The following is a 27,333-nucleotide window of genomic DNA, read 5'->3' as shown; positions in this document are numbered from 1 at the left end:
ATATGTTGACAGTTCACAGAATTTAATCTTTAAAGTGTCTGTAGAGATTTAAAATGGTCTTTTTGCTTTATCTAGAAGTGAAAGTAGGATGATACGCTCTCCACAAGATGTCCCAGTTAGAACGATTCTCTTGTAACATGTTAACAAATTGGCTCATTGTTTCCTTATTAATAATTTTAGTGCCAGACTTTGATGGTATCTGCTGCAAGAAAGAGTAAACTTGAATGAATAAATCAATTTGCTTTTCAGAGTCCCTGTCTTCTGAATGGTGAACTGATTTTAGTAGGTGTGGATTTTAAAGATTTAATGCTGTTTACACAATCCAATAGTAAATATAAGTGTTTAGTTTAAATTTAAGCGAACAAAGAACTAAGGTTCTTTTAAACTCTAACTCTGACTTTAATTTACTACTTAATTCCTCCAGAAACTAAATTTACATTATGCTCTAGTCATTTGAATTAGACTAGAAGTCCATGTCTGAGCACTCAAATCTATCTTTGCACTTCAATTTATCTCCTTCCAATTCATCCCACATTTTAGTCTGTCTTTGACAACCTTTTAATGTGGCAAGGTGCGTGAGGCAATCTTTTATTGGGCCAACTTCTATTGGCATAAGACAAGCTTTTGAGCTACACAGAGCTCTTCAGTTGCTTCTTCAGAGCTCTGTGTAGCTCAAAAGCTTGTATCTGTCATCAGCTGAAGTTGGCCAAATAAAAGATTATCTCACCCACCTTGTCTCATATGACATATTAAGCTAAAACCTTATGGCTTTTTTAATTTATTATTATTTAATCTTCTTCCCAAAACCTCTTCTCTCTAAAGCCAGTTCTGCCAGTGTTGGAACATACCATCTCTGCTGTCACTTAGTTTAGTAACCCAGGAGTTATTAGGTTCCTTCCTCTCCCCACATATTACCACTTCCAAGATGACTACCGTTCTCTCCATTTTTATACTGTTGAAATTTGTGTCAGACCTTAATTTCCTATTTTGATTACTCTGACCTCATCTTGGCTTCCCTGACATCTCTCCAGTTTGCTTGAGGCACAATTGCTAAGGGGCCAGATCCATAGAAGGACTTAAGTGCTTACTTGCCATTTAAGATGTCTATGTCCAATCTTTAGGCGCTTGTGAAATCCCCAAAACCTTTGCTCAGCTGCCGCCCAACCCTAGAAGTGCCAAAAATCCCTAGATGCTTGTGTTCTTGCCAGCGAGCACATGTGCAACCACCTCAGTCTCCACTTCAGCCCCAGGGGCATCCTCACACTAGGGTCTCCCTGCTTATTTTGCCTGCAGGGCCTGATTATGGTAGGTGTTGTTAGAGCGTGCCTAACCCCCCATGATAGCAGGGTGGATGGGGGTAGGGAGTTGCTCCCCAGGAAGCTTTAGCCCATTGATTAGAGTATTCAGGATGTGGGATACCTGGGTACTGTTCCCCACTCTGCCTAATGTGGAGAAGGGATTTGAACTTGCGTGTCCTACCTCTCAGGTGAGTTCCCTAACTCATTGGACTATAGTCATTTCTCTCTGGCCCAATACATGTTTAGTTAATTATACAGTGTGGAACAGCTTCAGCAGTAGAGCGAGAAACCCAGGCAAGAATATCCAGTAGCCCAGTGGTTTGGGTACTCCCATGAGTTGGAAAACCAAGGTAAAATCCCTTCCCCACATAATCAGTGGGGAAAATGAATCCAGGTTTCCTGCATGCCAGTGAGCACAGTGCTAAAAGTTGAGAGAAGCTATCACCATCTCCTCCCTTTCCCCCTGCGTTTATTGCAAAAAAAATGGCTTGGATGCTGAACTCCAGGAGAGGTTCCATGGCTAAGAATACCAAGCAGAGGTAGGCACCTCCCTTCTGCTTGGATTTAAGTACTTAACTCCCTAAGAGGGGTGTAGCTTAGGCTTTTTATCCTTCTCCTTGGCTTTTTCTATTGTCTTAGGTGACTCCCCATTTAGCATGCTGGCTTTTGTGGATCCCATTCTTAGGCACCTATCTCCAAGCACTACATAGGGATCCCGAGTGCCTAAATCAGGATGTAGATTCCATTTTGTGGCAAGTGACCTAAAAGTTAGGTGTAGTAACACCTAAGTCCTGTCGTGGATCTGGGTCCAGATCATTTTCCTACGTGGTTACTCTGTTTAAAATTCTCTATTTCCTTCTTTTCTACCATACCCATTTCTTTGCTTTATGTTCCTGCTTTCAAGATCCAGCCTAACTCTATCCTTCCCTACTTATCAACCTACATCTGTTACTTTGCTACTCTCCTTTGCAATGCCAAATGGTGCCAACTTCTGTGCCACCTAAGTAAGGGATATATCCTCCTTGATCTAATTGTACTGTTTGCATATTCTTACTTGTAGAGGCTACTTTAAAGAAAAACTACTTAACAGCAGCCCTGGTTCTTGAGGTGTTTCTTTTGCATATTCATATTACCTTAGCTTCCCCTCTGCCTCAATTTTGCTTTCATAGGACTCTGGGGTTTGGTTGAAGGAATTTCAAGTTTTGGGTCTGCATGATCTGTTTAACATCTGCTGAACATTCAGAGCCTTAAGAGGGTACTTTAATTCCAAAGGGCACTTTTCCTGGACCTCAACAGCACAGTTGTGTGTATTCCACAAGTGTGAATAATCAGAAATAACTCTATGGACAACAGTTCATTAACATGATGGCTTCATTGGTATGATAATGTTGACACACCAATGAGGAGTGAGGTCCTGTTGTGTTATACAGAGTCCCTATGCTTTTAGGCCCTAGTCTAGGGGCATGTCTAAACTTGCAGTGCTGCAGTTGTGAGCTGTACTGATACAGCTGTGCTGCTGCAGCGTATGTGGTGAAGACTCTCTATGCCAATGCGGTAGCTTTTCCATCTGCAAAACCATCCTTTTGAGTGGTAGAAACTGTCAGTGGGAGAAGCTCTCGCACCGTCATAGCTCTGTGCACATTAGCGCTTATGTCGGTGTAACGTATGTTGCTCAGGGAGGGTGGAATATTCACACCCCTGAGCAAGGTAAGGTTTGTTGACATAAGTGGTAGTGTAGACATAGCCCTTAAAGGCAAACGGGGTTGGAAATGGGGATATAGTGTGAGTTATTGAATATGGTGAAGAGTTAGTACAGCCTTGTTATATATTTTGTTGGCTTATGCATTATTTGGGGGGTAGAAACACGATGAGAATGGGATAATTAGTAAGTGATGAAGTAGGGGAAGGAAGGAAGGCAAAGAAGGGACAGTCACAGCTAGCCACATCCCTTGTCAGGATCAGCAGGTAAGTTTTGTTTTTGTTTTTTTGTAGGTGCCTTGGCAGAGGTGAATTTTAAAGAGGGACTTGGAGGAGGTGTGCCGAGTTAGTGGCTGAACAGATTTTGTCTGAGTCTTTCCCAGGTGTGTGGGAAAAGGTGGTATGGGAAAAAGCACACACTGTCTGAGGGGGAAACTGATTAGTAGGTAGGAAAGGCTGGGAACACTGGTAGAGCAAAGATAGCATTTAATTTGGTGGTAACTCATTAGGTTCTTTACTGTCATTCTTACCTAGCCAAACTTGTATTTGCAGAAGTGAAGGGGCAGCCCATGTAGGGGCCGAGAGAGGACTGATGCACTCTGAGCTATGAACCAGGAAGAAGATGTTAGCAGCAGCATTTTGAATAGACTTGAGAGAAATAACTTGGTGGTCATAGTAAAGACTGTAAAAGAAGATGCAGTAGTCAAGAACATGAAACGAGGGGGACTTGGGGGAGTTGTAGGTGTGTGGACAGGAAAAATGCTTGTTTGGAATGAGTGTTTAGGGAGGGCAAAGTCATAGAAAATGCCTGGGTGAAGAAATATCTTCCTAGTCACTGAGGCCATGTTCTAGTTGGTTATGGAGAAAGGAGGGTGTGGTGGTAGAGGGTGCAGTAAGATGAAGAGCTCAGTTTTTGGGTATGTTGAATTATTGGTGTACACCTCTTCTTGCAGTAGAGCCATGATCTTTTTTTCATAAGCATTGCAATAGAGCTTAACAGCTGCAATCAGGGACCCATTATATGAGGCATAGTATACAAACACATAGGAAGATCTTAAATGGAAGCATATTATCCATTTTGTGGTGTATTAACCTGGTGCTAAATTGTTATCAGGGTGGATTTGATTTAAATCACTAGCCAGGAAGACTCAATTTAATAATGGATTTCTACATAAAAGTACATTCTTGTTGTTTATAACCGTAATACATATTCTTCACAACTTGGAGATAGATGTAGGCTTCATTTTTAGAAGGTACACACTATACATTTTTAAAGTGATTTGTTTTGAAAACTTTTCAGATTAGTTTTACAGCTATATTAGAAAATGAATGATTGTTTGGTTATTTCATTTACCAAAGGTAATTGAAGCAGATATTTATGAAGTCATTGGGAGCTGAACTATCTCCAATTCAAGAGGTTAATCATCAATATTTGGAGGATTTTTTTGCCATGCTGTATTAGGAGGAGAACGTCACCAGACAGACATTTAAAGTGTTTTATTTAACTAAAACAACAATGTTATGTATTCTGGATTTTTTTTCTTCAACAGCAAACATATAATATTTTAACAAAACAAGCATATGAATTTTTGAATTTAGTTAAAGATTAAAGTTTTTAAAATCAGGTTTGTTTTTGTTAAAATTGTTTAACTAAAATAGTTAAAATATTTTTTTTAAAAAAAACAAAAATTAAATAGACTGTGTCAGCCAGGTCAACATGAGGAACTTAAAATACTGGCTTCTGCAGCTAACTCAGTCATCTTCACCTTCATTTTCCTGTTTGTTCATAATCTGGAAAAGAAAAACCAGCTTTCCTGCTTTTTCAGGTCCCAAACGATTTCTCAATTTGGAATGAATTAGTCCAAAGGAAGAAAACTGTCTTTCCACACCAGCAGAAGAAGCTACTGCTGTTAAAAGTGAGATTATCACTTCAACAGTCTCTGAATCCAAGTGCTTAAGTGACTTCCACCAGTTCACTGGTGTGACTTTCTTTAAAATATCATCAGCAAACAAACATATTTCTTGAATGGTTCACACTTGGCTCTGAAGTTTATTATAGTTGGCATTATGGAAGGATGATTGCTGGATGTCCATGTCATAGCCAACTCCTCTTCTTTAGCAGTTAAGGTTTAACCCTGCTACCGAGTATTGAGAATATTTGCAAGAAAATGAGCTGGGGGTAGTGCTTGTCCTATTCATTTTTTAATGCTTGTAATTTAACTCTGTCATTGCATATTTCTCTCTTTAGGATCTCACTCAGTTCCTTCCAAATTTCAACAGTGTCAGCAATAAAACCGCTTTTTCCCTGCATTTTGTTCAAGGCTACAGAAATAGGCTTCAGGGTGTATTCGGCATGTGTTCAACATTTCTCTTAAGCCCAATGTTGAGAACTTTGGCTGTGCCAGTGCCATCTATTTTTCAGGATTTTGTTCAAACTGTCATCCGATTAGGCCAGTTCTTGATATAGTGCTCAAAACCATCCACTGCTGAGTTCCATCGCACGTCTTGTGGGAGAGTTAGCTTGGTTCCTCCCACTTTTTTCAGAGCAGCTGCTGCAAAGTGTTTATTACCGAAATATTTTGCAATTTGAACATTAGCCTTTAGTTCTGGAACACTGAAGTCTTTGGCTAGGAGATGCATCAAATGAGCACTGCAACCATATGTTATTAGCTTGGGACTCTCTTCTAAATAATTTCTTCTCATCTTGAATACATTTGCAGCGTTGTCTGTGACAAAGCTGCGTACTAGACATTTGAATTTTTTTTCCACAGTTTGTTATAGCTTTTGCTGGTACTTCTTGTAAGTATTCTGCTGTGTGTGCATTTCCTGGTGTATCAGTTGTTTCTGTAAGGAAGACATTTCCTTCTGTTGTCACACAAGCACATACAACAGGATCGTTGTGGACATTGCTCCACCGATCAAGACTCAGGTTAACAATTTTATCCTCTAGACCTTTTTCACACTGCTCAATTTCTCTTTCATACACTTTATCCAGGAATTTGCCTGCGACATCTGCTCTGTTGGGTGGTCTGTATCCTGGTCTTAATGACTGAACCATGTTAATGAAGTGTGGGTTCTCAATCATACAAAAAGGAGAGTTTGTTGCATAAACAAACTGGACAATTTTTCCATCAATTACCTCTTTTTGTAATCTGCTGGTTCTTATCACACAAACTTACCTATGGTTGTTTCCGAATGATGGAGATTTTTTTTTTCTTTTTGCCACAGGTGATATACTGTGGCTATGTGACATACATGATGTGACTGAAACACTATCGTTGGCTGATAACTCTGAAACTATAGAAAATGATAGTGATCTTGAAGGTGGATAGTCTTCAGAATCCTGTATGTTGAGGATGGATTCTCCTAAATAAAATAAGTCAGTGCAGTTATTTAATTATTATTACCATACTGCTCATTTAATATGGTTCATTGCATTCACTGACACTGAGTACTACTTTAAAGGTGAAACTATAAAAGGAAGATCTGCCTATTTCAGCTATTTATTTTTTTATCACAACTGCATCTAAAATGATAGTACCATAGAGTAACAACTATATTTTTTGCTTAAACATGAGAATTCAAGAATAGTCCAGAAGGAAGACAGGCAGTCATTAAGAAAGAAGTATAAAATAAAAGTTTACCAACCTGAAGATCCTGCATGTTCAGACATGTTCCTTTCATCATCTTCAACACAGCTTCCTCCTCAGAAGGAACACTTCTCATGATGTTGTTTCATTCGGGAAACCAGGCCTTGCATTTCTTTGTTGCACTGTTTTCATTTTGCTCTCATGCCTGTCTAACCCACAGGTAGAGGAACTTCATTAAAATATTCTCAACTGGGTCTCTCTTACGGCCTGCTGCCATTGTAGGTTTTCCCTTCTAGTGAGAGACTGGTATGGTAGATCTCAAATCAATGAAGGCTACAGTCAGAAAGACCTCAAGACTTCTGGAATATGCTGCTCAAACAGTTTCACTTTTGTTTCTACTGCCTGTTTCTCCCTTCTCACATTTATCTCCAGACTTCTTCTCCGTGTCCAGATCTATTCCGCCCCCAACAATCATCTATTTATTTAACTTTTTGAAGCTTTGCACTTCTAGAGAGAGGTAAGGGATTGACTCTGTGTACTCAAATTTGCAGAGGGACAATAGGGTTGAGGTCTGTTATTTCTCTCCTTTATATATTATTTATTATTTATTTAAAAACATTTTCGCTGTTAACAAGCATGTTATCTCTGGCGACACAAATCAACAGTTTGAGAACTGCAAAACTAAGCACCCCGATAGTATCTTCTAGACTGAGCACTGAATCCCATTGGATAGATAGAAAGATTAACCTAAATAATCTATACAGTAGCCTCTGGAACCTACAAGATTGGGTCCCTAATCCATGAACTATTGGAACTCATTTACAAAACTTTTCTTAAACATTATATGAATATATTGTCTCATGGTATAGAATTAGAATTTATAATCCCTATTCCATGATGAGATATCTTTGAGCTATAATGTATGTTAATTAAAACTTTAGGCTTTTTTCCTCAAAAAGCTTTTCAGCAAAAAAAAATCATATTTAAATTAAAAAAATCTGATTTTTTAAAAAAAAAAAAATTGTAATTAATTGATCTTTTCCACCCTGGTGAGAATCCTGCTAGATGCCTTTAGAGAAGCCGAATTTACAAGGCAAGTACAGGAGAAATTTACATTTCCCATGCACAAATTAGAATCTCTGTAAGACTAAAACTAGCTTAAACTCTGTGGAGCTCACCATTTAAGAACCCCATTGTGTAATACCCAGGATTTTATGCATCTTGCCGTTTCCGCCTCATTATTTTGCAATAAATAACTAGCCAAAGTTGATCAGGATTAAATTAGTGAGCTAACGGGAATAGAAATAGGAATGTCTACCAACAAAAGTATTTGTTGTAACTTGCTTCTGTTAAACTTATACATGTTTCTGTTCTGAATGTATGGAGGCTATATAAACTATAAGGTACCAATACCTTGTGTCTAGACTGTTAGCGTACATAATTAAGGTGATAAAATACACATCAACTTAAATAAACTATTTTTGAAACAAGGGGTCTTTTTTTGGAGAGTAGTATCATAAAACTTAATTCCTAAAAATGATTTTTGGTTGAAAGGTAATTGACTTAAAAACAAAAATGCATACAAGTATGTGGTGTTGGGGTATAAACCATTTTGTTTATTTGTATTGGATAGAGAAGTTCTGTCACCACTGTCATTGCTGATGCTACTGTTTTATTCCCCACCCTCACCTTTAGGCTCCATGAAGAAATAATTGACTTTTATGACTTCATGTCCCCTCGTCCTGAAGAAGCAACGATGAGAAGAGAAGTGGTGAAAAGAATAGAGACTGTCATCAAAGATCTTTGGCCTACAGCTGATGTGAGTATATCTCAAGTTTCAAATCAAATTTACTAGTACGCTGAAGAACAGAGTTCATTTAAGTTACATTTTGTCTTCCTAATGCAACCTTTTTTGAGTTCTCTCTCCATTTAACTTTTTAAAGATGAAATTGTCACAACTCTTGTATTACAATGTAATAACCATTGCTGCGCTGGCGCTCACAACAAGCTACTCTTAATTGACACAATCAAAGGAGTTAGAAGCTTAATACAAGAATTTCAAACCTAGGCTTCAGGTTGCTGAAGCCTAGTAGTTATCTTGCTCTCTAAATCTTCAACAATAGCCAAACTGACTAAAGCAAAATTACATCCAAATAAGAAATTCTTGTGTGTATCATTTCTTGAGTAATAGCTTATGATTAAGTTGGTTACCGACATATGAACTTAATTCCTGATATTAGAGTGTAGACTTGCTTTCGCAACACTAACTAAATGTTGGACATTTGTTTTTTAGAACTTTTTAATTTTTGCAGGATTGGTATTGTAAACTATAAAAGAAACATGTAAAACCAAGCACTGATAGGCAGATAATTTTTATACACTATGTCTTGAAGATCCCTACAGATCTTCCTACATTATGGGAGCAGTAGGATATCAATATCCTGTGGGGAAAATGTGATACAAAAGTATGACTAAAATATGCTTAAGGATTATTGAGGGAAAAGGAGGTCAGAGGAACTAAATCACAATGTATAACCTCTACCAAGAAGCCTAAAGAAGGAAATTAGTAACACCAAGGTGAGATGCTCAATTGCTTGAGGCCATGTTTTGGACAAAATTCTAGGTCCCTTTCTTTTGCTTTTCAATAGCTTAAATAGTAACATTTTTACAAGCCCTTTCTGGAAGACTGTTCTTACTTTTGTAGTTCCTTTTGCTGTTACTTTTGCCTACTATCGGTGAGCCTTATAGGAAGCAGCCTTTAATCAGATTTATTTGCAGCTGTGATGGTCCACTGAAATGACCAAACATGAAGCAGAGAGACATTTTTATATAAAGTACATTAGTGTAATGGCAGGGAATGCAGGAAAAGTTAAGTGGCATATGTCTGAGAGAAGTTTGTCTCAGAAATGGTATTACACATCTACTGTTTGTCTAAGTTAATTATCCCTCTAAACAGATGGAGAAAATTTAACTGCTGTTGACTCTTCTGAATTTGATATGACAAGGTGGGCAAGGTAATATCTTTAATTGGACCAACTTCTGTTGGTGAGTGAGACATTACCCATACACCTTGTGTTTCCAATATCCTGGGACTGACACAGATACAACTACATTTCATACAACAGTTGAATTTGCTAAGTCAGTCTTACATTATAGGTGGTTTATTTTGTTTCTGTTAAACTGTTAGCATTCATGTATTGTGTTTCCTACTTAATACTCATGTGTATGCATAAAACTTAGACAAAACTACTTATTAGACAAGAACTTGTTTTTAATGTCTGTTTAAATTGGTTGTGTTTTCAGCATGTCTACAGCATTCTGAATTAGCTTTACACAGAAGAAATATGATCCTTAGAGTAGTTTCAAAAGAGATCCTGGTGAAAGTTAGGTCTTGGATACTATGTTCTTCATTGGTTTCACTTAAAGCCCATTTGAAGTAACCCCATTTACCAAAAATAACCAGTAACATATCCAGTTGATTAGTTCAACCCCAGGAATTGCCATAGCAGATCGGTGGTCCACCTAATCTAATCTTGCCTTGCTCGAGATTCTAATGGGGTGGCTTGCATATTTCAACCAATAAATATGGAGCTATAATGTGGATGTTTGAAGTCTTTCTACAGTTCACTGGCTATAGAATTAGTGTATTTGCTTTGCTCAAGGTATTTTAAATATCTATTCCAAGACTGGCTTCTTCTCTTGTTTTGTCTTTAAAATTCATTACTACTGTCTTCAGATTCTAGCATCACTGATTTAAAAGTAAAGCTATCCCTGAGACCTGTTTTCCTCTGACTCTCCAATTATGCTTTTCTAAAAGGAAGGGATTGTTCTTCATTAGCATAAACCTCTCTAGGTGGGGTTGAGAGTTAATGTGATAAATAACTTAGGCCAGGTCTACACTACAGATTTCTGCTGGCATGGTGTTTCTCAGGGGCGTGAAGAAGTCACCTCTGTCTGATGTAGCTGTTATAGCAGTAGTTGCTACTGTTTTTACAGTAATACTGGCAAAGCCACACTTTTACAAGTATAGCTTACTTTGCATGTAATGGGTGGCTTTACTGTAGTGGTACAAAGTACAACTTTGCCAGTATAGCTGTAAGCACACTAGGAGGGCTTTGCTGGTGTAGTATACTGGTATACCTTTACCATAAAGTGCTTCTGGAGTAGGCATGGCCTTGGTTGCACTAGTCTTTGTTCTGCTGCTTATGGTGCTAGGCATGGTTTTCCTGAACAGAAGTGACCACGCTTTCCTGTTAAGTCTCCTTACTTTTAAGTCTAAAGATAATATCAAAATTAACATTTTTAGACTTACTGTATTAAACTGCAAACTTCTCTCAACACTTGAGTGGGTTAGGTGGGGGACAGAGTGAGGCTAACTCCACACCACCTCTTCCTTTATGATGTATTAATCTAAACTTGAGAGAACTTGAGCTGGGGTGGGTTAACATTTGTTTACATTGGTCAGATGGAGTCTCAAGGAATAGTTTAAGTAAACTCATGTTTTTCTGGACCTATTAACAGTAAGACTTGTTTGACTGCATTTTGCTTTAATATTAATCATTGCAGGATGTGTTTTAGTATTTAACTTTTCCTTTCAGGTTCAGATATTTGGCAGCTTTAGTACAGGGCTTTACCTTCCAACTAGGTAAGTAACAAGTTACTTTGGTACATAACCTTTTTGGTCTGTCTTATGAAAGTGGTGATAAACCTCTAGAAGAGAATTGGTTTATTTTCAAATATTTGCAAACCAGAATGTGAAAGTGTAACAAACATTACTCAAAGTTTGTATCTAATGTCCCACCTAACCAGGGAAAAACCACTGAACATACTATGAACTTTGGGAAGTACATAAACATTTTAATATTCTTGGTGCCAGTATCCATACCCTCCACTGATTGCTGACTCTTGATTGAAAAAGCTTCTCCTAGATGCACTCTGGGATAACACTTGTTATCCTTTGAGATAATTCATGTCACTTACCCATACAAATTGAGCAGTATTGTGAAATATTTCATACTTGGTGGGATAGCTAATATTTACTGTCTAAGCCATATAATAACTGAGGTAATCATTGAACATTAATCATTAAACAGACAATCATTGAAAATTAATTTCCCTACCTCTTACCAATATATAAATCTTTTTAAAACTGAAATTTAGTTTGTAGAAATTATGCCATTTATCTTTTGCAATTCAGTCAACTCAGTGTTTAAAATTGTCTAGCTAGTTTCACTCGAGTCACTAGCACAATGCACTTGTATCTTTATTTACAATATTCCAGGCTCGTGCATACTTCCAAAGCTGCTGCTTCTAGTGTTTGTTTAAAACCTTTATATTCATTTCATATTATTTTTTATAAAGTCACATTAGTTGTTGAAAACATTTTGGACTCCACAATTCTGTAAACTGCTTGCTTAACAGCATAATTAAACCTGAGTCCGCAGCAGTAATGAACCATATCATTTTTATAGAACTGTATTGTTTGTTGTTTTCAAGTAGGCTTCAGTAGGAAACCATTGGAGAAATTGACTTAATTATTTTTATAGACTTAATTGACCATTCTTATATCCACTTAAGTTGCAGTATGCTAGAAAGTATTGCAGAACTACCATACTTAAAGATTTGAGCTTTTTGGGAGCTCTTTCAAAGTATTGTGCAGAAGGTTAGTGTTGCCATTTATCTACAGGGGAATATGACTCTCTCATTTCAGTGGACTTTATTGTTATATTTTGTTTCCTGTCTATAGTGATATTGATTTAGTTGTTTTTGGGAAATGGGAACGCCCACCTCTACAACTGCTGGAACAAGCACTAAGGAAACACAATGTGGCTGAGCCATATTCCATTAAAGTACTTGACAAAGCTACGGTGAGTAATGAGAAACAAAATTCCTATTTGGAAAAATAAACTGCTTTGATGATAAGGTGACATAAATACAACATAAAGAAAAAAACTTGTTAAAGATGGCACATGTACCTATTTTGGTGCTTCCTGCATATTGACTTGCTGTGTTCATTTATCCCATGTTTTCCTGTTTTCTGGATAATGCTTTTGTAGAGTATGTGTTTGACAGAATCCAGCTAATAATGACATTCATAACCACTGTTTCAGAGATCTAGCTTCTTAGGAATTTTATTTACAGTGCTTGAAAGTTGTTAAAGGACTTCCTCAATTACTGCTTGGCAGCTTGGCTTGCTATCATGTTGCCCTTGTTAAACTCCCTGTCTCTGAAGGTGGACCATTGTGTACTGATGGCACAATGCTCTTTTACTTCAGCAACCACCTTGTCTCTGGTCATAACTACTTGGCTAACTAATCTGCAAAGTCTTCTAGAATTCAGAGAACTGTGATCCTATAGACTGTACAACCTTGACTTTGTGGGCAGAGGGGAAACTGGACCAAGAGAAATGTGATGATGGTTCTAGGTGCTGATTAAACCTTTTTAGCACTACTACATTGGTTGTGTAGCAGTTAGTGTGGTAAGCAACTCAGAGAGTACCTTGGGGATGGATAACCATAGGCTCACTTCTTTTCCAATGTAGTTTGGTTTTAGTATAGCTGTCTCTTGCAAACCAGAGAGACACAGAAGGTGAGATAATATCTCTTACCAGACCAACTTTTTGGCTCTGCAGACATCTCTAAACACTAGTACTTCATTGCCTAAGTTTTGAAAGCTTTCACAAGAGTGAGTTAAGCTTAAGATGGAATCTTTGGTACAGTTATTCTGGCATGGAATGTTATTTCTTGAACTGATTTGAGAAACTTAACTAGTTGCCTCTCAAATGTTCCCTGTTTGTGGATAGTGGTATGGTCTACAACATGGGTGGGCAAATTTTGTGGCCCTTCGGCCACATCCGGGTATAAAAAGTGTATGGCAGGCCATGAAATTGAGGGTTGGGGTGCAGGGGGAGGGGGTATGAGGGCTCTGGCTGGGGGTGTGGGCTCTGCAGTGGGGCTGGGCATGAGGGGCTTGGGGTGTAGGCGGGTACTCCGGGCTGGGACCAAGGGGTTTGGAGGGTGAGAGGGGGATCAGAGCAGGGAGTCAGGTGGGCATGTCCCACCTCTGACTCCTACGCGGAGGCGCGGCCAGGTAGCTCTACGTGCTGCCACGTCTGCAGGTGCTGCCCCTGCACCTCCCATTGGCTGTGGTTCCTGGCTGCGGGGGCGGTGCTTGGGGCGGGGGTACCATGCAGAACTCCCTGGCCGTGCCTCTGCATAGGAGCCGGAAGGGGGACATGCAGCTGCTTCCGGGAGCTGTGCGGAAAGCCCCCAACTCTGCTTCCCGGAGGGAGCTCAAGGGCCGGATTAAAAGTTCTGATGGGCCGGACACAGCCCGCGGGCCGTAGTTTGCCCATCTCTGGTCTACGGGGCTTCTGTATCTAGTGCCTTTCAGGAGATATAAACTTACTGGAAAACACCTAAACGTCTAATACTATTTGTTTAGATTCTCTGTAGCAGATTTGAAGCCACTCAGTTTTAGATGCAGTGGTTGTTGTGTCTTTGCTATTTATGCAGGACTACAGAGTGGCCTTAAGCAAGGACACTTAGCAATCTTGTAATTCCAGGTGAAAACACTAAAATCAACAACTTATTTTTCAGAATGCTTCCTAATACCTATGGAATAGACAGGTGTTCCATAGTGATGGTTTAGCATTTCAGTGCATGATAATTTCTAGCAGCCAGCCGTTTACAAGGCATGTGTCTCACACTGTTCTTATAACCCTGATGAATCAGGTGTCATGCATGCAGAGAGACTTTCTGATGGAAATTATGTAATTGCATGATTGGACTGACTTTAGGGAAATACTGTACAAAAGTATAGATTAATTCTTCAGTGGATAAAATGTGAACTCCTAAATCCCCTCTGAAAATAAATGAGTTGGCAGTGTCAAAAGCAAATGCCGAGAAAGGTGTTATTACTGTACTGTGATAGCAGAGCTAGTGTAGCCCACTGAGGTTGTGGCATGTTATCTTAGTATTTTGAAACACTTTGGAAACTGTTAGGACTCCTTTTGCTGGTTAGAGGTGCTAAAGCTCCACCACTGCTTGGCATTTAGTAATCTAGAAGCCACTCTAATCTGCATGAGCCCTTCCTTAATTACTTCCTTCCACTATTAGTGTGGATTAATGAGGTTATAATTGAAAACTGGAAAATGATAAACCTCTAATTGAAAATGAACACATGCAAAGAAAAAAAAAATTCATTTTAGCATAGGAATGTTTTGTTAGTCTGGATTTAGTTGGTCTTCTAATCCAGTCACTTCAAGAAGTAATTGTCCACTTTAATTTAAGATAATAGTTCTCTATGAGTGTGTCTGCACTGCAGTCAGAGGTGGGACTAGGAGATGTAGACATACTCAATATAGCCAGTTTGAATCACAATAGTAGTGAAGCTGCCACGTCTTGAGTTAGCACTGGGTACCCAGGGAACCAGGTGGAGTTGTACAGCCTGTGCTGCCAGGGTTTCACTGTTTCTGCTTGAGCTAGCTAGATCAAAACTGTCTTAGTAATTTTTACATGTGCTGCATTCATACCCTCAATCAGCCCCTTGCAGACCTCCACCTGATGTTCAGTAACATAGTGTCTGTTTAGGCCTGTTGTGTCTGAATGTTGTAAATTAAGGAAATGTGTAACTAATCAAATATAGAAAAGCTTCAGCCTAGTGTTTGGGATGTATAAAATGTCTCTCTTCTACAAATATTTGCAGGTACCAATAATAAAACTTACAGACCAGGAGACAGAAGTGAAAGTTGACATAAGTTTTAATGTGGAAACTGGTGTGAAGGCAGCTCGATTTATCAAGGAGTACATGAAGGTACAAACTGCATAATTGATGCTACTAATCAATAAACATCAGTATACTGTTTTGTCCTTTACTTTACTCTAGGGCATGTAAATTTGTGTCTTAAGAACTCTAAAATATTTAAACACAGGGAAATGTTATGGGTCTCTACCTGGAAGAGAATAACATTAAATTCCATTGACTTTAACCAGTCTTGTGTTTTATAGATTGGAGATCAGCTGTGGAAACAGTTAAACTTTTAAAGGGCAGTGAGTTTTATGAAGGGGCCCTAATAAAATGGGACTAGAAACTGTTGGCTTTAGTTTTCTGGCTGTGTTGTTCTAAGCATTTGCCAGAGGTGGTTAAGAACATAAGAATATCCATACTGTCAGACCTAAGTTCCCTGTAAGCCTATTTAGTTCTGCACAGGTGCTCAGTGAACCCACCCGGCCGGGACCTGCTGCGGCCGGGGGAGAGGTGCCACTCCCCCTGCTGGGACCTACCCCGGCCCCTAATCTGCTGTAGCTGGGGAAAGGGTGGCCTGAACTGAGCCCTAGCCCGGACCTGCTATGCCTGGGGTGCCCAGTCCCTACTCAGCCCTGGACCTGCTGCGGCTGGGGGAGGGGTGGCTTGAATTCAGCCCTGGCCTGGACCTGTTGAGGCCGGAGCGCCCCTTCCCCAGACCGGCTGGGGCGCTTATCCCACGCCCCAGCCCTGGAGCTGCCACGGCAGGGAGAGGCACTTCTCCCACCCAGCCCAGGTGCTGCTGCGGGGAGAGAGCTGGGAGAAGTCCTCTCTCCCTGTTGTAGCCCTGGAGCACTCCCCTGCACCCCAACCCTCTGCCTGAGCCCCTCATCCCCTCCCCCACCCTGGACCCTGCACCCCAATCCTCTGCCCCAACCCTGAACCCTTTATCCATGGCCCCACCCCAGAGCCTGGACCCCTACTTGGAGCCCTCACATCCCTGCACTCTAACCTTCTGCCCCAGTCCTGAGCCCACTCCTACACTCCAAACCCCTTGGCGCCTCCCCCACCCCACACATGCATTTTGTTATGTGCACCGATATGAAGGTGATGTGTCACACGTCACCTCCATATTGGTGCATATAACAAAATTCAGTCCACACACGGGTGGTAAAAATGAGAGGGAACACTGTGTCAGACCAATGGACCATCTAGCCCAGTATCCCATCTTCCAACAGTGACCAGTGCCAGATGCTTCAGAGAGAATGAACAGAACAGGCCAATTATTGAGTGATTTATCCCCTGTTGTCCAGTCCTAGCTTCTGGCAGTTGGAGGTTTAGGGACATCCAGAGCATGGGTTTGGATGTCTGACCATCATGGCTAATAGCCATTGATGGACCTCTCCTCCAAGAACTTATCTAATTATTTTTTGAACCCAGTTTTACTTTTGGCCTTCATAACATTACCCTGCAACAAGTTCCACAGGTTGATTGTGCATTGTGTGAAGAAGTACTTCCTTAGGTTAGTTTCAACCTGCTGTCTATTAATGTCATTGGGTGACCTTGTGTTACTTACCCCTTCACATAACACTTCCCGATTCACTTTCTCTATACCATTCATGATTTTATAGACCTGTCATATCCCCCATCCTTAATCATCTCTTCTCTAAGATGAACAGTCCCAGTCTTTTTAATCTCTCCTCGTATGCACACTGCTCCATACCCCTAATCCTTTTTGTTACCCTTCTTTGTACCTTTCCCCATTCTAATATATCTTTTTTGAGATGGGGTGACCAGAGCTGTGCACAGTATTTAAAATGTGGGCATACCATGGATTTATATCATCTGCCTTGTCCTCATCCATCCTTCCACGAACGCAAGTCGATGCTACACCATTCCATTTTCTTGTGAGCATGTTCTTTCCATTTTTGGCCAAAGAGTTTTGCCATGTGATCCGCCCAACTCGTTTTCGTTCTGCCCAGCGGTCGCTTGTGGTCTCTGGGGATCCAGTCACTGATGCAGGTTGTTCACCTGTTGTCTTGCCTGTGGACTACATGACCCACCCATCTCATTGATCACCTCTGTACGCCTTCTGATCTCCTCATTTGTTGTATGATCATGGAGCAATGTCTTGCACATTTGCCTTTCCATTGCTCTCTGGGTGACCATCAATTTTTCTTCCTCCCCTTTTGTCGTTGACCACCTTTTTGCTCCATATATCATTGCTGGCAGAACAGTGGAGTAAGAAATGATCGCGGAGCATCTCTGGTTGCGTTCGCAGAGGCAAACCATCTCCATGTAATGAACATGTTTCAAAAAGAACAAAGGCAGTGGACATGGAAAAGCTGGGATGGAGTCTCACTGAATCAGATTGATTATGTATTGACAGATACTAGAAGAATCTTCAACGATGTACCAATAATAGGCGAATGAATCATTAGCACAGGCTCAGACCATCATATTTATATAGTAGCATTATGATATTTTATGTCTTCTCTTTCCTAATGATGCCTAGCGTTAGCTTTTTTGATTATTGCTGCATGTTGAGTAGACATTTCCAGAGAATTATCCATATTGACTCCAAGATATCTTTGAGTGGCAGAGCTAATTAGAACCCATCATTTTTATAGGTAGTTGAGATTGTTTTGCAATGTGCATTACTTTGCACTTATCAACATTGAATTTCATCTGCCATTTTGTTAACCAGTCACCCAGTTTTGTGAGATTCCTTTGTAACTCTTTGCAGTCTGCTTTGGACTTAATATATTAAGTAATTTTGTATTGTGTGCAGACTTTGCCACCTTGCTGTTTACCCCCCTTTCCAGATCAGTTATGAATGTGTTGAACAGCACAGGTCCTAGTACAAAACTGACCATTTATTCTGACCCTTTGTTTCCTATTTTTGAACTACTTACTGATCCATGAGAGGACCTTCTTTTACTGCCAGGGGCTGGAAGGACTGTCCACAAACATTCATTCTTCATATAATGTAGAAGCACAAGACCCTGATGTAAGACTATCAAGCCAGCTCCTTTATAGTGGAATCTTGTTACACAACTATAACTTTAAAATAAGATGTCCTAATTGGCTTGTAAGAGCTACCTTAATCTTATCAGAAAGTTTCAGTATAGTAGAATAAGACTTCTATCACAGTGAAAAAGTAGCCAACTTGAATATTATACTTACCTGAAAGTTTTGTGTCCCCTATGGTTACATGTAACATGTAAGGATACTATAAAAAGAAAATGAAATATCTTTCCCATTCTGTTTTGCTGTGCTTTGACAGCACTTCTTGTTTAGTCGGTTATTTGCTCATGTGTAGTCAATGTCTCTATTGCAGAAGAACCCTTAAACATAAAGCCTTTCTGCTCCACTGTTTCTTTAAAAAAACAAACAAAAAAACCCAAAATTTTCAAAACGAAAGGTGAACACTTTATACCATCTTATCAGAAATCAGATTTTTTTTTTTTAAACTGGTAATTTGAAGGGACTGTGCCAACTTGAATGTTAATGATGGGAGGTATTAGGTTAGCTAGAGGGAAAATACGTACACTGAAGAGATTTGCATGGTCACATTTTGATCTGCAGTCTTTTTTTACTTTGTTTAAAAACATTAGAGAACTTGAATCTCACTAAAATACTTGACTATTATATCTTAGATTCTAAAATCACATATTAGAATATTATTGTAATAGCATTCCCAGTGAAGGTTAAGAAAGTACTTCCTTGCCAAACCATATTTTCTTCTTCAAGTAGCGTCCCCATGGGTGCTCCACTGTAGGTCTTTGAGTGCTGTTCCCTATGTGGATTCCAAATATGGGTACGCTTGAGTGCCGTGCGCCACAGCTGGAACTGTTCGTAGTAGTGTCCTCTGACGGTTTGGATCACAGAAACCCCTTTGGGACTGCCATCTGATGTGCCTAGACTACATCTGAGCCCGTTTTCCCTGCCAGCTTGGGACTTCAGTACCTTGCCTTGTTTAAGCCAGACACGCTTTCCTGTTGCAAACAGAGGTCCAAGTCTGAACCACATCCCCCACAAGCTGCAGGCTTAACTGAAAATGGCTTAAGAAGAGCTTCTGTCTCCAGCACCCAGATACCCAGCTCCCAATGGGGTCCAAACCCTAAATAAATCCGTTTTACCTGTATAAAGCTTATACAGGGTAAACTTGTAAATTGCTCGCCCTCTATAACACTGATAGAGATATGAGCAACTGTTTGCCCCCCCAGGTATTAATACTTACTCTGGGTTAATTAATAAGGAAAAAGTGATTTTATTAAATGCAGAAAGTAGGATTTAAGTAGTTCCAAGTAATAACAGACAGAACAAAGTAAATTACCAAACAAAATAAAATAAAACACACAAATCTAAGCCTAATGCCGTGGGAAACTAAATGCAGGTAAATCTCACCCTCAGATGTTCCAATAAGCTTCTCTGACAGATTAGCCTCCTTCTAGTCTGGGTCCAGCAATCACTCACTCCCCTGTAGTTACTGTCCTTTGTTCCAGTTTCTTTCAGGCAGCCTCTCCACCCCCAAAGGATATCTCTTGAGCCAGCTGAAGACAAAATGGAGGGGTTTCCCAGGGGCTTATATAGCCTCCCTCTTGTGGGTGGAAACCCCTCTCTCCCCCTCTGTAGAATTACAGCTCCAAGATGGAGTTTTGGAGTCACATGGGCAAGTCACATGTCCATGCATGACTCAGTTCTTTACAGGCTGACGCCATGTTAGCCCGAACATTCTCAGGAAGGCTCAGATGTGGATTGGCGTGTATCAAGGTCCATTGTTGGCCACGTACTCCCAGTTACTTGAATAACCCCTTCACGCTATGTTGAACAAGTCTGCTGTAGGTACTTTCTACAGCAAACACTTGAAATACAAGCATAGAGCCAATACTCATAACTTCAGATATAAAAAATGATACATGCATACGAATAGGATGAATACATTCAGTAGAACATAACTTTTGCAAAGATACGTTACGTGGCATATGTAGCATAAAACATTCCAGTTATGTTACATTTACAGATAGCTCAGTGGTTTGAGCACTGGCCTGCTAAACCCAGGGTTGTGAGTTCAATCCTTGAGGGGGCCATTTAGGGATCTGGGGCAAAAATTGGGGATTGGCCCTGCTTTGAGCAGGGGGTTGGACTAGATGACCTCCTGAGGTCCCTTCCAACCCTGACATTCTGTATTTCTGTAAAGCATTATGGGGTGCAATGTCACATGTCCGTTGACCCGTATGGCTTTAAGAGGCTGTGCAGGTCGGCACCGCTCTAGTTCCTTCTTCCTGCTGAATGGCCGGAGTTGGAACCACTGTCCCTTAGTGCTCTTAGCTCGCTAAGAGAACTACTCTTTTCGTTGTATATAGTTTTCCCCATAGTTCTTAGTTGTCTGTTAGTTGTACCCCTTAGTTCTTAGGTTTCTGTTGCACTTTTCCCTTCCGGGGACCTTTCCCCAGCTCAGGGACTGTGCCCCAGTAAGCCAGTTTTAAATACTGTGTTTCCTGTCCATGCTCCATCTCTGTGAGTGACTAGCACCAGCACTGAATCTACTGTCTTGGTGAGAATCACATTTCCGCCTGCTGATCATCTGTCGCTCGTTCCTGCCACATACCTGGGAAGTCAGAGAACTTCACCTCTGCAAATTCCTTATTGGAATTGCACCCATGTGCACAATCGGATCTTGCAACCATGGATCTGTCAGCGACGCCCGGTACTGGCAGTCAAGTGCCTCCCCAGGCCTTTGCTGCCCGGCTTTGGTGACACTGGCCCATCTAGCCAAAGCCGACTGTGTGCACGAGAAGCATGCTCATGGGCAAAAAGGCAGCTCCCTGATGGGGACTACCTTTAAGCACAGTATTGCCTTATTGAGCCATGCCAGGTTGGATGAGAAATTGTGCATTGATCCAGATGCTCCTGCTCCAAAGAAGCCTCGCATGGAGCACAAGTCCAAGCACTATGCCCCATCGGTGCCACCGCTGGCCTTGGTGACTGATCCACCGCCAGAACCATTGGGACTTACAGCTCTGCCTACGCCAGGCAATCTTTCCCCTCTTAGGCCCACAGCTGAGTTCATGCTGCCATAAGCTAGGGCACCTCCATGTCTCTGTCCTTCAGGTGTCTTTTGTCTGCTGTCTTCCGAGGATGATGCTCCTGCTCTAGCTCTGTTCCACCTTTCTCCACAGTTGCCATCAGATGCACCCTGGCTTCTCTTGGACTGTGCGTCCTTCACTGCACTGATGGTACCACTGGGTCAGACAGCCCCACCCTTACCTGACCAGTCTTCAGGCCTCTAAACCGGACACTACCTTCAGGCCAGCGTACTCATACAGCCCGAATCCCCAGCACCAACCGTATCCTCCAATATATGCTCTGCCGGCTGATCCATGGTTCCACTACCCGTGAGCTCTGTCAGTGCCTACTGGGTCACTTGGGACCCCTACCATTCCTGCATTCCATCCCTCCACCCTTATCGTCGCCTTTCTCTAATGCATACCACTTCTTCCCACTCTGCCGGAACCTCTGACCATTCCCACTCCTTTCGCATCGGTGGTACCAACAGCGCCATCGTCTCCTCCAATCCATATGGGCACATCTGTCCCCTGATGAGCTTAAAATCATAGAATCATCCAATATCAGGGTTGGAAGGGACCTTAGCAGGTCATCTAGTCCAACCCCCTGCTCAAAGCAGGACCAATCCCCAACTAAATCATCCCAGCCAGGGCTTTGTCAAGCCTGACCTTAAAAACTTCTAAGGAAGGAGATTCCACCACCTCCCTCGGTAACCCACTCCAGTGTTTCACCACCCTCCCAGTGAAAAACTTTTTCCTAATATCCAACCTAAACCTCCCGTACTGCAACTTAAGACCATTGCTCCTTGTTCTGTCATCTGCTACCACTGAGAACAGTCTAGATCTATCCTCTTTGGAACCCCCTTTCAGGTAGTTGAAAGCAGCTATCAAATCCCCCCTCATTCTTCTCTTCCGCAGATTAAACAATCCAGTTCCCTCAGCCTCTCCTCGTAAGTCATGTGTTCCAGTCCCCTAATCATTTTTGTTGCCCTCCGCTGAACGCTTTCCAATTTTTCCACATCCTTCTTGTAGTGTGGGGCCCAAAACTGGACACAGTACTCCAGATGAGGCCTCACCAATGTCGAGTAGAGGGGAACGATCATGTCCCTTGATCTGCTGGCAATGTGCCCCTACTTATACATCCCAAAATGCCATTGGCCCTCTTGGCAACAAGGGCACACTGTTGACTCACATCCAGCTTCTCATCCACTGTAACCACTAGGTCCTTTTCTGCAGAACTGTTGCCGAGCTATTCGGTCCCTAGTCTGTAGCGGTGCATGGGATTCTTCCGTCCTAAGTGCAGGACTCTGCACTTGTCCTTGTTGAACCTCATCAGATTTCTTTTGGCCCAATCCTCTAATTTGTCTAGGTCCCTCTGTATCCTATCCCTACCCTCCAGTGTATCTACCTCTCCTCCCAGTTTACTGTCATCTGCAAACTTGCTGAGGGTGCAATCCATACCATCATCCAGATCATTAATGAAGATATTGAACAAAACCGGCCCCAGGACCGACCCTTGGAGCACTCCACTTGATACCGGCTGCCAACTAGACATGGAGCCATTGATCACTGCCCGTTGAGCCCGACAATCTAGCCAGCTTTCTATCCACCTTATAGTCCATTCATTCAGCCCATACTTCTTTAACTTGCTGACAAGAACATTGTGGGAGACTGAGGCCGAAAGCTTTGCTAAAGTCAAGGAACAACACGTCCACCGCTTTCCCCTCATCCACAGAGCCAGTTATCTCGTCATAGAAGGCAATTAGATTAGTCAGGAATGACTTGCCCTTGGTGAATCCATGCTGACTGTTCCTGATCACTTTCCTCTCCTCTAAGTGCTTCAGAATTGATTCCTTGAGGACCTGCTCCATGATTTTTCCAGGGACTGAGGTGAGGCTGACTGGCCTGTAGTTCCCAGGATCAACCTCCTTCCCTTATTTAAAGATGGGCACTACATTAGCCTTTTGCCCGTCGTCCGGGACTTCTCCCGATCGCCATGAGTTTTCAAAGGTAATGGCCAATGGCTCTGCAATCACATCCGCCAACTCCTTTAGCACTCTCGGATGCAGCACATCCGGCCCCATGGACTTGTGCTTGTCCAGCTTTTCTAAATAATCCCGAACCACTTCTTTCACCACAGAGGGCTAGTCACCTCCTCCCCATGCTGTGCTGCCTAGTGCAGTCGTCTGGGAGCTGACCTTGTTTGTGAAGACAGAGGCAAAAAAAGCATTGAGTACATTAGCTTTCTCCACATCCTCTGTCACTAGGTTGCCTCCCTCATTCAGTAAGGGGCCCACACTTTCCTTGACTTTCTTCTTGTTGCTAACATACCTGAAGAAACCCTTCTTGTTACTCTTGACATCTCTTGCTAGCTGCAACTCCAGGTGTGATTTGGCCTTCCTGCTTTCACTCCTGCATGCCCGAGCAATATTTTTATATTCTTCCCTGGTCATTTGTCCAATCTTCTACTTCTTGTAAGCTTCTTTTTTGTGTTTAAGATCAGTAAGGATTTCACTGTTAAGCCAAGCTGGTCACCTGCCATATTTACTATTCTTTCTACATATCGGGATGGTTTGTCCCTGTAACCTCAATAAGGATTCTTTAAAATACAGCAGGATCTCCTGGACTTCTTTCCCCCTCATGTTATTCTCCCAGGAGATCCTGCCCATCAGTTCCCTGAGGGAATCGGTCTGCTTTTCTGAAGTCCAGGGTCCGTATTCTGCTGCTCCCCTTTCTTCCTTGAGTCAGGATCCTCAACTCGACCATCTCATGGTCACTGCCTCCCAGGTTCCCATCCACTTTTGCTTCCCCTACTAATTCTTTCCGGTTTGTGAGCAGCAGGTCAAGAAGAGCTCTGCCCCTATTTGGTTCCTCCAACACTTGCACCAGGAAATTGTCCCCTACATTTTCCAAAAACTTCCTGGATTGTCTGTGCACTGCTGTATTGCTCTCCCAGCAGATATCAGGGTGATTGAAGTCTCCCATGAGAACCAGGGCCTGTGATCTAGTAACTTCTGCGAGTTGCTGGAAGAAAGCCTCGTTCACCTCATCCCTCTGGTCTGGTGGTCTATAGCAGACTCCCACCACGACATCACCCTTGTTGCTCACGCTTCTAAACTTAATCCAGAGACTCTCAGGTTTTTCTGCAGTTTCATACTTGAGCTCTGAGCAGTCATACTGCTCCCTTACATACAATGCAACTCCCCTACCTTTTCTGCCCTGCCTGTCCTTCCTGAACAGTTTATATCCATCCATGACAATACTCCAGTCATGTGAGTTATCTCACCAAGTCTCTGTTATTCCAATCGTATCATAATTCCTTGACTGTGCCAGGACTTCCAGTGCTCCCTGCTCCCTAATCATAGAATATTAGGGTTGTAAGAGACCTCAGGAGGTTATCTAGTCCAATCTCCTGCTCAAAACAGGATGAACACCAACTAAATCATCCCAGACAGGGCTTTGTCAAGCCGGGCCTTAAAAACCGCTAAGGATGGAGATTCACCACCTCCCTAGGTAACCCATTCCAGTGTTTCACCACTCTCCTAGTGAAATAGTGTTTCCTAATATCTAACCTCGACCTCCCTCACAGCAACTTGAGACCACTGCTTCTTATTCTGTCATCTGCCACCACTGAGAACAGCCTAGCTCCATCCTCTTTTGGTACCCCCGTTCAGGTACTTGAAGGCTGCTATTAAATCCCCCCTCACTCTTCTCTTCTGCAGACTAAATAATCCCAGTTCCCTCAGCCTCTCCTCATAAGTCATGTGCCCCAGCTCTCTAATCATTTTTGTTGCTCTTCGTTGGGCTCTCTCTAATTTGTCCACATCCATTCTGCAGTGGGGGGACCAAAACTGGACACAGTACTCCAGGTGTGGTCTCACCAGTGCCGAATAGAGGTGAATAATCATTTCCCTTGCTCTGTTGGCAATGCTCCTACTAATACAGCCCAATATGCCATTAGCCTTCTTGGCAACAAGGGCACACTGCTGACTCATATGCAGCTTCTCGTCCACTGTGATCCCCAGGTCTTTTTCTGGAGAACTGCTGCTTAGCGAGTCGATCCCCAGCCTGTAGCAGTGCATGGGATTCTTCCTTCCTAAGTGCAGGACTCTGCACTTGTCCTTGTTGAACCTCATCAGATTTCTTTTGGCCCAATCCTCCACTTTGTCTAGGTCACTCTGGACCCTATCCCTACCCTCCAGCATATTTACCTCTCCCCCCATCTTAGTGTCTTCTGCAAATTTTCTGAGGGTGCAATTAATCCCATCATCCAGATTATTAATAAAGATGTTGAAGAAAACCGGTCCCAGGACCGACCCCCGGGGCACTCCACTTTATACTGGCTGCCAACTAGACATCGAGCTTTTGATCACTACCCATTGAGCCCGACAATCTAGCCAGCTTTCTATCCACCTTATAGTCCATTCATCCAATCCATACTTTTTTAACTTGCTGGCAAGAATGCTGTGGGAGACCGTATCAAAAGCTTTGCTAAACTCAAGATGTATCTTACCCTGCCCACTCTCCTCCCAGCGACTACATGCAGCACCAGGACTTGCTTTAACACATGGCTACAGCCCTCAACCTGCCTGTCGAAGATGTCCATGATCCAGAAAACCAATTCCTGGACATCCTGCAACCCCCTTGACTCTCCTATACCGCCTTCCCTGTTCATGGTGCCCTCATGCAGCCAGCCCAAGCTATTCGTCCTAGCACAGCATCTTGTTCCCCTATCCCAAAACTGGCAGAGCACCATTATTTCATCTTCTCTAAGGGCACAGACTTTGTTTACAACCCTTTTCCCCCCAACTTGCTGGTCTTGCAAGCTGTGACCGAGTGCTCCTGCCAACAACATTTCCGCTCTACGCTGCCTGACCAGGCTGCGAAGAAGCTGGACCTGTGGGCTGCAAGGTCTACTCATCTGCTAAGCCTCTAATTTCGTATTGCCAGCTACCGGGCCATCCTGGCGAAGTACGAATTCCTTTCGTACTCTAAGCTGGCAGACTTTCATGCCTTGCTTTCCCTGGAAAAACAGCAGGACTTCCAATATCTTGTGGATGAGGGCAGGCTGGTAGCTAAAGTGTCTTTCTAGGCCGCAGTTTATGCCGCCGACACCACCTCCTGCTCCTTGGCATTTGGGGTCGTTGTCAGCTGGCTCTAGTTCAGTGACTTTCCGAAGGAGGTCCAAACTACTCTGGAGGACCTTCCCTTCGAGAATAATAATCTGTTCAGTGACAAAATGGATTAAATGCATTCTTCAAGGATTCTTGCCCCTCTCCAGTCCCTGGGCCTCTACTAAATTCCCCCACCCCCCACAGCTTACCACCAACAACAGTTGTCCTTCAGACCCATGCCATGTGCAGCATTACCCCCAGCGCCTGCCTGACTCTTCCCGCCATTGCCCATATTCACAACGGCCACGGTCCTCCACCACAGCTACTTCTTCCACATCTATCTTCCCGCATTGTCCTTCCAAGCAACCCTTTTGACTCTTTACTCAAGAGCTGCGAACCTTCCCCCAAAACCACCTGTACTAGGAGGGGTGGAGGATCACCTTGCCCCCTTAGCTTGCATTTGGGGCCAGAGTACCACCGACCGCTTGCTGTTGGACATTGTCCAGCAAGGCTATATTATTGAATACTTCTCCTTTCTGTCCCGCTACCCTACCCCAGCATTGCCTGGACACTCCCTTGTAGTGCCACCTTTTCAGAGAGGAAGCGGATACCCTCCTGCGGAAAGACTCCATAGAACTCGTATTGCACCGCTATTGGGGACGGGGCTTCTATTTTCTGGTACCAAAGAGAGGGGATGACCTACGCCCTATTCTGGACCTCAAAATCTTGAACAAATTTATCTGCAGATTCCATTTCTGGATGGTCATTCTTCCCCTCATTCTCCCCTCCGTGGAGCCTGGTTTGTGGCTCTCTACTA

General features: G+C 42.4%; 1 protein-coding gene across 4 annotated transcripts in view; it reads left to right on the top strand.

Annotated features, from left to right (window-relative positions):
• Positions 1–27,333, top strand: part of TENT4A (terminal nucleotidyltransferase 4A) — a 148,802-nt gene that overhangs the window by 10,889 nt on the left and 110,580 nt on the right. For all 4 annotated transcript variants that reach the window (XM_073332401.1, XM_073332402.1, XM_073332400.1 and 1 more), the window contains exons 2-5: positions 8,282–8,405; positions 11,185–11,231; positions 12,333–12,453; positions 15,293–15,400. In XM_073332401.1, coding sequence (XP_073188502.1) covers positions 8,282–8,405; positions 11,185–11,231; positions 12,333–12,453; positions 15,293–15,400 — 400 coding nt within the window. The remainder of the gene's footprint in view (positions 1–8,281; positions 8,406–11,184; positions 11,232–12,332; positions 12,454–15,292; positions 15,401–27,333) is intronic.

This window comes from Lepidochelys kempii, chromosome 2 (genome assembly GCF_965140265.1).
Source record: "Lepidochelys kempii isolate rLepKem1 chromosome 2, rLepKem1.hap2, whole genome shotgun sequence".
NCBI classification, from domain to species: domain Eukaryota; kingdom Metazoa; phylum Chordata; order Testudines; family Cheloniidae; genus Lepidochelys; species Lepidochelys kempii.
The sequence above is the reverse complement of the archived record's forward strand: the minus strand, read 5'-3'. Positions and strand labels throughout refer to the sequence as shown.